We start from the raw sequence: 12951 nt of genomic DNA, 5'->3' as shown, positions 1-12951 counted from the left end.
GTATTCTACATGAAATTGCACACATTTTCATATATAAAAGTTTATGTAACGACTAATGTAAAACGATGCAAACATTACGACAACATGACAAAAGAATTTCTGAGATGTTCGGCCGAGTTACCGCTTGCAGACATAAGGAAAAAGTTTTTTTTTTTTTCAGAAATTCACCATAAATCGAAATATTGTGCTAGAGACTTCCAGTTTGTTGCAAAATGAAGGTACATGATTGAATATTACTAGAATGTAAGAGTTTTAGCTTATAATTGCGTTTTTTTACCATTTCGATCGAGTTAAAGTTGACCGAAGCTTGAAATTTTGGCATTTATCGTGATTTATATGAAAATATTTCAAAACTGATAAAAGCTGCAACCATGAGTTATTTTCTGTTGTATTGTACATGAAATTGCGCACATTTCCATATATAAAACTTTATGTAACGACTAATATAAAACAGTGCAAACATTACGACAACGTGATTTAAAGAATTTCTGGCGCGGACGTAAGGAAAAAGTTTTTTTAAAAATTCACCATAAATCGAAATATTGTGCTAGAGACTTCCAATTGGTTGCAAAATGAAGGTAAATGATTGAATATTACTAGAATGTAAGAGTTTTAGCTTACAATTGCGTTTTTTGACCATTTCGGTCGAGTCAAAGTTGACCGAAGGTTGAAATTTTGGCAGTTATCGTGATTTATATGAAAATATTTCAAAACTGATAAAAGCTACAACCATGAGTTATTTTCTGTTGTATTGTACATGAAATTGCGCACATTTTCATATATAAAACTTTATGTAACGGCTAATATAGAACAGTGCAAAAATTACGACAAAATGACGAAAGAATTTCTGAAATTTTCAGCCGAGTTACCGCGCGGGCGTAAGAAATGTTTTTTTCAAAAATTCACCATAAATCAAAATATTGTGCAGGAGACTTCCAATTTGTTGCAAAATGAAGGTACATGATTGAATATTACTAGAATGTAAGAGTTTTAGCTTACAATTGCATTTTTCGACCATTTCGGTCGAGTCAAAGTTGACCGAAGGTTGAAATTTTTTGTAGTCGACGTACAGTACGTCCACTTGGCACCCAACAGACAATTTTAGTCGACGTATGATACGTCCAGTAGGCGTTTAAGGGTTAACATCATCTGCGGAGCTTACTGTAAGAGTTGATGGCCTTTTGGCATGTTCAGCAAGACTGTATGCTTATTACATGTAATAATGAAGATAATACTGTGGTAGCTTAAAACCTGAGGTACAGCTAACCTTTGTTAAGTTAAACTACGTTAACAAGGTCGATTTTCCATCGCTGATTACAGAAACATTTATAAAACAGTAAAATTAACTAACAATTCAACATATTGAATTGGTCAGTTCCTAGTGAAAAGGTCATAGAATAAATAGCATAAGTGATTTCCTAGCCTATTATGGTATAGGCTAGGCAAGATGGATAGAGTTGAGAAGTATTCAGTCAGAAATTTGAACACCAAACTACAGCATCAGTAGGTATTAGCTTATGTAGAAGTTCATTGATTAGACTAGATCAAGAGATGTCCTAGAGTGGGCTGCTCTAGGCAAAAGACATATTGGATGTGAACATTTGAACATGAGACAATAATAATCAACTACAGACAGTCCTCTCTTAATAGACTGAGTTTCATTCCTACAACCGGGTCATTGAGCAAATAGGTTGATATGTGAGGAGATGCCCCAGCCGATATTTCAAGTACAGTATGTCGTACTGTTAGTGGATTGTGTTTGTAGATAGTGATTTGATGCCACATTCGCACCATTCATAAAATTTTTGGTATATTTTTAAATGTTTATACTGTATTGTACTGTATACTGTAAGAAGCAAGGAAGGAAATCAGCTCTTAGTTTAGATCACTCAGGTTTGCATTCTGTAAATTCTAGTTCTCTTTTATTTAAATAAAAAAAAAAGATGTAGATTAACTTCATAACTTTGTTTTAATTTTTATAATTGATATATTGCAAAACAGAAAAATACAATTGGCAAAAATGATAAAAATGTTGTACCCCCAAAAGTAAAGTTATTAAAAGTAAAAAAAGACTCAGATTAACATTTTGGTCATCAAATCCTTCAAAGTGTGGTGGCAGTCATTAGCAAGGTTATCAGGAGCTGTAGAAGCCACGGGTTAGGGAGATGATGGCGAGTTAAATGGTAAAAATCGGGTTTTGTAAACTCTAAAAATCCATCACTTTTATGTAAAGCATTCAATAATTATATTGTCCAGTGGAATGTAAATGATCTTAAGTTCAGTTTAAACTTTTGAGAAATACAGTGCCCTCCACAAAGACCAAACAAATGGCATTATGTGCATATGTTAAAAAATCATGACCATCATTACACAAATATTTAGTAGCAATTGCAGCGCAAGAAAAAGCAATTGAAAAACTGCATTGTATATATGTAATAAGATAATTTATTGTGAAGTAATTGTGAATGACACTTATAAACTGTTTTCAGCAGTCAAGTTATGAATAGAAAACATTACCAGTACCATCTGCAACTTACTTAATCAACTAAGTAAAAATTATAATTTAAATAGGTTACAGCCCCTTTTAATGGTTGGTGGTCTTCATGCCCATAACCCTATTTGGGATTCCCAGTTGTATATCTCTGGATCTTGCAGGAAGTGCTGTAGAAGACGTTACGAATTCAAATAATTTGTGCTGTCCCAGTGACAAGGAAACAAGTACAGTGATACCTTGGTACTCATCGTTAATTGGTTCCAGAATGCGTGATGAGTGCCAAAAATAACGAGTAATAAAATACAATTTTCCCATAAGGAATAATGCTAATTAAATTAATTTGTGACAGACCCTTCCCCCCCATAAAATGTTACTATATAAAACATTTTATGTGTATGGATGAGATTATATATTACTCTTTACAACTCTAAATGTATAATCTTAAATTTTAAAAATTAGATAAATAGAAAAAAATATTGCATAAAGTAACTTTGCACTTTATCTGTACTGAGAAGTTTGATGGCCCAAGGGGATGGTGGTGAAGGGGGTTGGTGAGGAGGAAGATTGTTATTTGGAAGGAGAGTCCCCTTCCAATAAAACATCAGGTATTTCTGATGTGTTTTTCCTTTCAGTTTTCTCTCTCTCATGGCCACTGAGCCTTGATTGAGGTGCATCAGGTTTAATGTAATTAAACTGAAACCTATCAGTTGATATTCGTTTTTCATGCCTTTTCAAAGCACCTCAAAAGTGAGATGCTTTATCATTTGACAGATTTACATTCTGTCTTGTTAGAGCTTTGTTAGGGTGATATTTTTTCACAAAATTTTGCACTTTGCCAATTTAGCGCAAATGTCCATTTTTTAATGAAGTGAGGATATTTTCCTTGCCATTCACCTCACCAGGTGGCATTTTGTGAACCACTGCCTGTTGCTGCTCCTGCTGAATCTCTTGCAGCTCCTGTTCTCTGTGCTTTGTCACTAACTTTTCCATGTCTTCGCCATGACTTCCATGCCCGTGGACTTCCAACAAGACACAATATCCTCCATAACTGGGCCATGCTCAGCCTCAAAGCCTCCAAAGTCCCTTAGAGCTACAGCTTCTGTCCACAAATTTTTCTATACAGAATCATGATTCAGTAGGGAACTTCACCCCAGGCTTTATCAACAAGAGTTAGGCAATGCAGGATATTAGAATGATTCTTCCTGAATTCTCTTGAGGGTAAATCCTTCACTGGTTTGTGTCCTGGCAATGCCTTTTCCTCATGAATTATGTAGGTCCTGTTTGGCAATTTTTTTTTTTCCCAAAATAACCCCATCATCTCAGTTAAACACTTTTGGGGGAATAAAGTCTTCAGCCTTCACATAGTTCCTAAACTCACATACAAATTTGTTAGCATTTTTGTTGGCACAGGCTGCTTCTCCATGCCTCACCACACTGCATATGCCACTTCTATTTTTAAAGTTATCAAGACAGAGATGGCTGGCTTTGAACACTTTGCCAACTTCAGCACTCATTCCAGACATTGTTCTCAGAAGATCGGAATGGAACAATTTTGCTAACTGTTTTTCATTTATCCAATTTTACAGTTAGAATTGTATTTCATTTTCTACACTTGGTCATGGCAGGGGGGTTACCTTTACATTGTGCACTATGTGGCTTATGTCAGATGAGTGGCATTAGTTTTGAAATCTAGAATCTTATAATCCCAAGGTAGGTTTAATTTATTGCTATATGGCTTATTATTCCATCAGGTCAGCCATAAGTAAGGATAGTAGGTTTCATAGGTGACAGACACTTCCATAAATGCATGTTACGTTCAGCTCTGCTTTATCAGCAATCTGATATTCTTTAATACCTACATGAGTATTAATTCATCGTATTCCAACATTTGTACTGGTTTCCTGTAATTTGTGGAATGAATATGTAAATTTTCATAACAGAATTGATTGGACTCTTATCTACTGGTAAAGGTAGCTGTATAGTATCTTCATGCCAGCAGGTGAGTTAGAATTCAAAATAAAAGAAGATTGTTTGGCTGACCCAGATGACTTAGTTTTTTATAAATGCTGGTTCCATACACAGATATGAGAGTCCTTCTCTGGCTCCCTGTTTAGTATTCCTTATGCCTCAGTAAAAGGTGAAGCTGACCATGTACTGGACCTGAAACTAGTGCAAGTTGACACTCAAGATTGGAGAGAGTTTTATATCCATTTATTAAAATTTCAGGGAAGTTTTTATAGCCCTTCATCCTTTCCAAACCACTTGTCTGACAGGGCAGTGCAATTTTGTTCCTACAAGAATGCTAATCTTTGCCTTTATGTGTGATTAGTCCTAACACAACCTGGAACCTTGGAGCTTGGTGGTTAATTGGTGTCAGGCAGGTAAGTGGCTGGGTACTGCCCACTCACAAGTTGTAGCATGTCATTTTTTTTGTCTGTTGTCAAATCAAATTGTTTGTGTTTTCTGTTTGGTTGCGGTTCTTAGCTGGACATGAAGCTTGACATTACAAAATCTTTTGTTTCTATGTTTAGTGCGTGTTCTATATGTCAGAGATACTAGGGCAATGATCCTAATGTTATTTTGTTTCCCTAGCAGCAGCTTGTATTTTTATACAAAAGTATATGAAGATTTCAAGTGTTTATACAGAGTGTTAACCTTTGTCTTTAAACTAAAACTTTTGGTTTGAATAACAGAGAAGCACAATTTGTTAAAGAATCTGCTTCACCTGGAGAATGTAGATTAGCTTGAAATTCTTATTAGCCTCAAGCATTCTGTCCTTTATTTATTTTTTTAGTCAGTATTTTGTTTGTATCATAAATCAATTTCAAATATATTTGGTCTTCGGATCGATAAGTAAAAATCCCTGTAGGATTCTTCTTGGTGTTATCCTCCATGATTTCCTGTGAGCATTCCATTCTCTTGTAAAAGAGGTGCCACTCTTCTTTCTAGACAACTGATTCAACTTCTTTTTGGGCCTGGTTTTTTATTCACAGAATGAAAGATTGGAAGGCAGACATGTTCTATTATTGTTGCCTTTGGCAACTGCATAGTCAGTAGCACCAAGTTGAACAGAAAAGTAATCAGTAGGCTTTTGAATAAAATGTTCTGGAGAGGCAGTAGTGATGCAAGAGCTTAGTGCCCTGCTTTGCCTACTGATATTTAGTGCAAAGGAAGCAACTGTGCCAAAATAGCACTTGCTTAAATGGAGTTGACAGCTCCAGAAGAAGTGCTTGCACCTAATGCTTAAAAATAAACCGATGAGCATTATTCAGAGCGTATCTCAGCTCTAGTATAGACAAATGATAAGACTTCCCAAAGAAGGTTTTCTAATATAGTGAGCAGGAGTAAGAGAGCAATCCTTTTTCTTGGAATGGATTGACAAATTGTATAGGAGTCTCTCCAAAAGCAAATTTGAGTTATGTTCCATTTAATTATGCAATGCAGCAAAGGAGTAGTAATTTTTTTCACTTTCCCATCCTGGGTGGGCCCTAGAGAGGTTAATGTAATAACACTCACCTGGCACTACATAAAAATAAAGTTCTCTCTCTTTCACTAAGCTAGGCATGAAAATAACTCCACTGTCGATGAGACGGCCAGGGCATCCACAGCAAATCCTTATGAAAATTAGAAATGAGAAATCATTTGTAATGTTTAGTATGACTGATCACTGTAAGAGAACTTAAATCACTAACTAGATCTCAAAATCACGTGCTTATGATAATGGTAACAGGCCAAGAACCCAAATCATAATCAACAACAAACAGCTGGAAATAAGGGAAAATACAGCATGTACAACAAGTTATGTAGTTAGCAGTAACTGGTGTGAGCAGAACATAAACATAAGAGGTGTGCTTCAGCATAACAAAGTTAAGTGAACTTCTTTCAGCATAACACTAATGGTAACTGAGGAGGAATTTGGCTATGAGAGTTATTTGTTAATGAGCTAATAAGTTATCCATGATCATCTTAATTTAAATACCAAATAAAAAATTGATATGAAATGGAGTAATACTTAACCAGTGCATATTAAATAAATGGAACACCTGTTCAAAATGAAAAGATGTGCAGTGAACACCAGCAGTAATAAATAAACTCTGGGAAGTTCAAATAGGCAACACTAAATACAAGTTAAAATATAAGGTGTATGTGAATTCAAGGAACACATATAATCATTTATGTAAAACATCACCAAGACAAAGACAGTAATATGAAGGTAGGTTGAAATAGCTGAAACTGATTAGGGAAAAGTGGGAACTGGTCAAGTCTTGGAGAACATAGTGAAGATGCCTGTTCAGACTTACACACTTGATATACAGTAAACCCCCTGTATTCGCGGACTCACGCATTTGCGGGTTTCTCTGTGGAACATATCTAGCCATTATTCGCAGAAAATTCGCCCATTCGCGGGATTTTTCACTGGGAAATATTCACTAATTATTGTATTTTCATATAATTTTCATAAATAAAGGCACTTTTTGTGATAAAACTATTAAAATACTCAGGTATATGCATTTTTACAGGGTTTTTCTGTGTTTAAACTATCAAAATGGGCAGTTCTAAGTGTTTTTAGAGGGATATTAAGTATTCACGGGGGGGGGGGGGGGTGTGGTATGCATCCCCCGCAAATACGGGGGTTCACTGTATGATCATTTGCTCCAGTGGAGGGTCTTGGGAACAGACTTTTGTATTTTGATAGCAAGTCTGGAAAGAGAGTTTATATACCTGAAGGCAGTCATAAAAAGGTGATTTTCTGCTCAAGAAAAAAGTGTTAGAAATAAGTGAGTATGCTGCCAGAATTATGAATAGTCCCCTTTATCAGCTGCTATCAGTTTTATTTTACTTGAATTCATGGGCTGACCTGCCATGCAGGTGGGTAACACCAATGTAAGCCAATATTTATTGAGCATTACAGCTGCCAGAGGCAACAGGAAAGCCATGGGAGGGGAGACAAGGGCTTGTGCCAAGCACTTTTTTTTCCAAAGATAGAAATCAAATATTGTCATTGTTATTATAGTCTCTAGTTGTGCTATTGTAGTATACAAATGCATATGTATATACTGTATTTCCCCAAAAAAACCTTATGAAATTTAGTTGTCACATTTACATTGTTTCTTGGCAGTGTATAGTAAGCTCTTATGTACAATTCATTATAAAAAAAACTGTACCTGTCTACTGGTGCAATGTTGACAGCAGAGTCTGTTTGCTATACTGCCTTAAGTGTCTTACTCAGTGACAATAAGTTTTATCACTATGGTAAATGTGTGGTTGCTTTTTTCAGAGATGATGACATTGATGCCTTCATCTTATTTGTAAAATTTTGGAATAATTTTCTATTCTTAAAATTCTTACTATTTAAACTTTCATTTCATGTGCCCATCTTTTCGTTGGCCGTCACTTCTTGCGTTTTCAATATGGCGCTGAGTGGCCTTTTCATTTACAGTTCTTGGGCTTCTGCCCCAAATACCTTGCTTTCATCCATGTAGTGTGTAGGGTAATTGTTGTAAGTATAATGAGTATTAACAAACAACGTCCTTGTTTAAAAAGGTTATTAACAGTGTACAAGAAATAAATTGTCAAGGCATTTTTGGATTCATCCCCTCCCTTTTCCTGCTTCATTTTTGTCCTTTTACCTCGAACAGTACATAAAAAAATTAAAAACTAAAGGAAATAATGTATCTACTATTAAGAAACATTATTGGTTACAAAGCAAAAAAAGCTGGAGTTAATAATTTTGACATTCCCATTGATTTATTGCAATATCAAGATTGATAGAACCAGTATACTGTAACATCTTATGCACATAATATAATATTACATTCTTATGATGTTCATTATTTTTTATTACTCTGAGTTCTTATCATAGTAATTCTTATAATGTTCTCTATTTTTTATTACTCGAGTTCTTATTATAGTAATGTACTTAATGCTGATTACTAATACAGTAATGGCTTGCTGCTGTGTACATGTCAGTTAATTCTAATTAATCCTTGTTAACAGAAATATTGCCAGTTAATTTTATTATGTCTATTTCAGTTCTGTTCTTTTTCTTAGCTTAACAGTACTTAACTCAATTGATGATTGGTTTCTTCTTAATTCAGTTAATTTTATATTTCCCATATCATTTACTTCTACATGTATAATTAACTCTTACCTAATTTACACCAGTTAACATTACATAAAAGTTTTATGACAAAATACTGTATGTAAATCATGTCCAGCTATCTCTGATATTGAATAATATACCAGTATGTAAGTGAGCAGGAATTGTTTATTTGGTTGAATGTAGTGTTTTGTTTAGTACAGTGTAGTATTAAATATTACTGTATTTTCATATCATTTTCATGACTAAATGCACTTTTTGTGATAAAACTGTTAAAATATTAAGGTATAAGCATTTTTAAAGTTTTTTTTTTTTGGAACTATCAAAATAGGTAGTTATAAGTATTTTTGGAGGGGTTTTAAGTATTCATGGATTTGAGCTACTCACGGGGGTTAGTGGTATGCATCCTCCGCGAATAACGGGGTCGACTGCAATAGTAATGATTATGATTGAGATAATTATCCCAGCAAATATGAGTATGTACGGCCATTTTAAAACACGCCCCTTTAAACATGCAAATTCTACAGTAGTATTCTTGACATTGTGAATGACAGACAAAGAAGACTCGAGGCAGGAAATCCTTAATGTAAAGTTAAAAAGATTTTATCCCTAACACTTAATGACAGCTGATAATAGTTCAGTGACCTCAGTTAGCAACAAAACTTTTACAGGGTATTTATGATGAAATTTTTTATGATAATTTCAGTAATAAAACTGTAAGCATAAGAAGTCTTGACAGAGATAAATTTGGTGATTTTAATGAATTCTTACATATTATGCTCAAGTTTTAGTCTCAGATGTAGAGCCTAGTTATAACCTTGAGATGTACAGTTGTGGTAAAAATATATTGATAAATTGTTTGTAGTCACACGTCAGTCTTATAAAGTGTTAACTTTTCATATAGTCTGTCTTGTGCACCATACCAAATTTCATGAAGTCATTCTAAATTTAGATATACTGATACTGTACACTCATGCTACCAAACCTTGTTCCATTTTTAACTGGATCCAGCTGCGCTGGATTGATTTTCCCCACACATAAAGTCCTCAAGTTTGTTAGTTTTGAAAAATACAAATTGATTAAAAATTTGTCTTATTAATATTATGCTTAATTTACTTTTAGATAAAGTTTTATCAAATAATTAACAGTATAAGTAATACTGGATCATTAAAAATAATAACAAAGTGCTAGAATTGATTCAGTCATGTAACAGTAATCCTGTAGGTCCTGGTAATTTTATGCTGTCTTCCTTTGATTTTAATACTCTGTAATAGTGTTACCACATAGTAATCATATTAGATGCATTAATAAATGTATTAACTCTGATTTTGAAATGTACAATAAAAATAACAAGCTAGTGTTAGTAAACTTTGTTTAAATACTAAAATTCTGTATTATTATTATTATTATTATTATTATTATTATTATTATTATTATTCAGAAGATGAACCCCATTCATATGTAACAAGCCCACAGGGGCCACTGGTTCGAAATTCAAGCTTCCAAAAAACACAGTGTTCATTTGAAAGGAGTGGCAGAAGGTAACGGGAAATACAGAAAGAAGAGATCAGTTACAGAAAAGGAAAAATAAATAAACTAATTGGTGAATAAATAGATGAAAATGTAAGTAAATTATTAAAATACAAGGAGGATTCTTTTAGGGTAGTAATGCGTTGCATCTTCTCTTGAACTTTTGAAGTTCCAGTAGGACAAAATCCTCATGGAGACTGTTCCACAGTCCAACAGTATGAGGAATAAAGGACCTCTGGAACTGATAAGTTTGACAGTGAGGCACATTTACTTCATATTGGTGCTGCTGTTTAGCAGATCTGATTGCTCTTGGCAGGAAAAGATGATCAGCGATCAATTGTGAATGTGAATGATCTCTGTTAAAATACAGCATGTGAAAAATTGACAAACAAAAGACCATCCGTCAATAGTGCAAGTCATAGCTGCCAATGATAGGAAACAGAAACCTACCACCATGAAACACTCTATCTAAAAGAGGTAAACCTCTGGCAGAAGCAGACATCTGCAATGGAGAACAGTATTCTAGTAAAGGAAGCACAAATGACCTAAAACAGATTGCATTGCATTTATCACTGTTGTAAATATATAAGGCGTTATGTACATTACCCAACTTTCAGGCAACATTTGCTGACAATTTTAACAGATGCCTCTCAAAAGTAAGATGTGAGTTGGTAGTCAAACCAAGAATAGTTAAAGCTTCAGACTCATTCAGCAAATTCCCATCCACCGATAGGGGAGGATGAGATGGAAAATCTGTATGAGATCTGCTAATCAATAGTGTTTTCATTTTACTAGAGTTCTGCCTCAAACCCCACCAGCTATGGTATTCAGTAATCCACTCCATGTCACAAGTGAGACTAAGGACAGCTTCATTTCTCATAAGTGGAGACTGCGCCACCCACAAATGTTGCATCTTTGGCATACTTAACATTCTTGTTTTCTATTATATATTAAAAATAAGTGAAACAAGAAATACTACCCTGTGGAATTCAAGACACAATAGGTCTTGGTTAACCAAAGATCCTATGAACAGTTACCGTAAGGAAACCTTGAAGGAAATCTAAAATATATCCACCCACTCCAAGATGTTGAAGTTTATGAGTAAATGCATTGTGATTTACTAAATTGAAAGCAGTACTAAGATGTATTTGAATTACTCTACCCACAAATTGTATTAAATTCAATAATAAAACTTATAATAAGACAAAAAAAATAGATAACCATGATGTTGCCAATTTATATTGACATTGTTAGAATGTAAACTCTTGGAAGGTAAACATAGATATAAAAATATGCATAGGTATATTATTTGATGTCAATTCAACATATCTCAGAGTACTTGAAGTTTAAAGTTACTGAGAGAAGGTTGCAACTTCAGAGTTTAAAGGCTTTCCACTATTGCCAGCTCCATGGGGGCCACTCAACATTTTTTTACAATAAACATTAATCAGTCAAGTTTTGTGCTTTATATGTTAGATTTCAAGCACCCATGAATTATTACTTTGTAGTAATAAGTTTACAGATACAAAAATAACTAAACATTTATTTTCTTTCTAGTGAGTCTATATCTTCTCTAAAAAGACCAGTTGGGAGACCGAGAAAGCACCCCATTATGATTGAAGGGATATCTGGTGGAAGTGGTTTGGATGTGGATCAACTGAGCTCAAGTATCACTGAAAATAAAATGGAAGCATCTGTTACTGAAAGAGAGAATATTCCTTCCAAAGAAAGTGAGTTTCTTCAAAGTGGAAGGAAGTCACTTCAGTTTAATGTGGCTGGCCTTTTTGCCAAAAGTGGGAAGTCTGAATCAACAGGTGTGGAATGAGTAGGTGAGTTTTATTTATATTATTTATTTTTGATTTCTGAACATCATTGATGTATCTCTTCCATTTTGCAGGCATTCAGTATTATTGATTTTATACACATCTTTGTTCCATCTTCTGCATTGGTGAAATTTTTGTCAGTGGATTCTTATGCTTACTTTCTTCTAATTATTGATCATTTTGTGTATTTATAATTTTATAAAATAGGCTTTTCAGAGCTTTTAAGAATTTTATTATTTTATATGTTTAGTGTATAACACATTTTTGTTGGCTTTGTAAGTACTAATATTGATTCAAGGAAAAAGCTGGACCTTAAGAAAAACAAGGCATTAGACAACAGTGCTATGATTTGACTACTGTAATATTTATCAGAAGGGCATTAGTTACTGTCACAGTTTTCAACAGTAGATCTAATTAAGGTGTGCTTTTCTGTATGACACTGAACTTGGCCTTTGTTCCTCCACTAATACAGACCATTGTCTTTTAGGTAGTAATATATCCAAGTGCGAGCTATAATTGGTTGTTGAAATTTGGTAACAAAGAAGTTAGTGGGTGTTTGAGGGGGTGAGTAATGGCATACCCCTCACATCTTTCATCACCAAGCACTTTTTCTTTGGTCACCAGCAGGTGAGGACATTTTGCCGGACTCCTGGTGACTGCTAAGTTGGAAATTTGTGTTTTTGTTTTGAGTATTTTGTTTACATATAAAAATATCATTAACAGAGGTGTTAAGGGTTAGCAAGTGTAGTGAACCTTCTTGCCCTCATTTTTTAGGGGGCTTAAGACTATGCACCTAACTTTTTTCAGCATATAGCCATAGCATCCCTTTAATAAGGCGCTTGGGGTTTTCACAGTTGCAGATCTAGCTTTAGTATGGCACTTGGTATTTTCACAGTTGCAGATCTGACTTTGATATGGCACTTGGTGTTTTCACAGTTCCAGATCTAACCTTGATAAAGCACTTTGTTTTCACAATTGCAGATCTAAGAATAGTGGCAAACATG

At 34.3% G+C, this 12951-nt stretch overlaps 1 protein-coding gene across 8 annotated transcripts in view; it reads left to right on the top strand.

The window, feature by feature from the left end:
* The window catches only part of LOC136854010 (protein abrupt-like), a 135519-nt gene that overhangs the window by 113878 nt on the left and 8690 nt on the right, over positions 1–12951 (top strand). For all 8 annotated transcript variants that reach the window (XR_010857594.1, XR_010857593.1, XM_067129979.1 and 5 more), the window contains one exon: positions 11682–11953. Coding sequence is in view for 6 of the 8 variants with exons in the window: in XM_067129979.1 (XP_066986080.1) it covers positions 11682–11949 (268 nt within the window). In the remaining 2 variants the exon portion in view is untranslated. The remainder of the gene's footprint in view (positions 1–11681; positions 11954–12951) is intronic.

The sequence above is a fragment of the Macrobrachium rosenbergii genome, chromosome 28 (genome assembly GCF_040412425.1).
Source record: "Macrobrachium rosenbergii isolate ZJJX-2024 chromosome 28, ASM4041242v1, whole genome shotgun sequence".
NCBI lineage: Eukaryota > Metazoa > Arthropoda > Malacostraca > Decapoda > Palaemonidae > Macrobrachium > Macrobrachium rosenbergii.
This window is presented reverse-complemented; position numbering and strand designations above follow the sequence as displayed.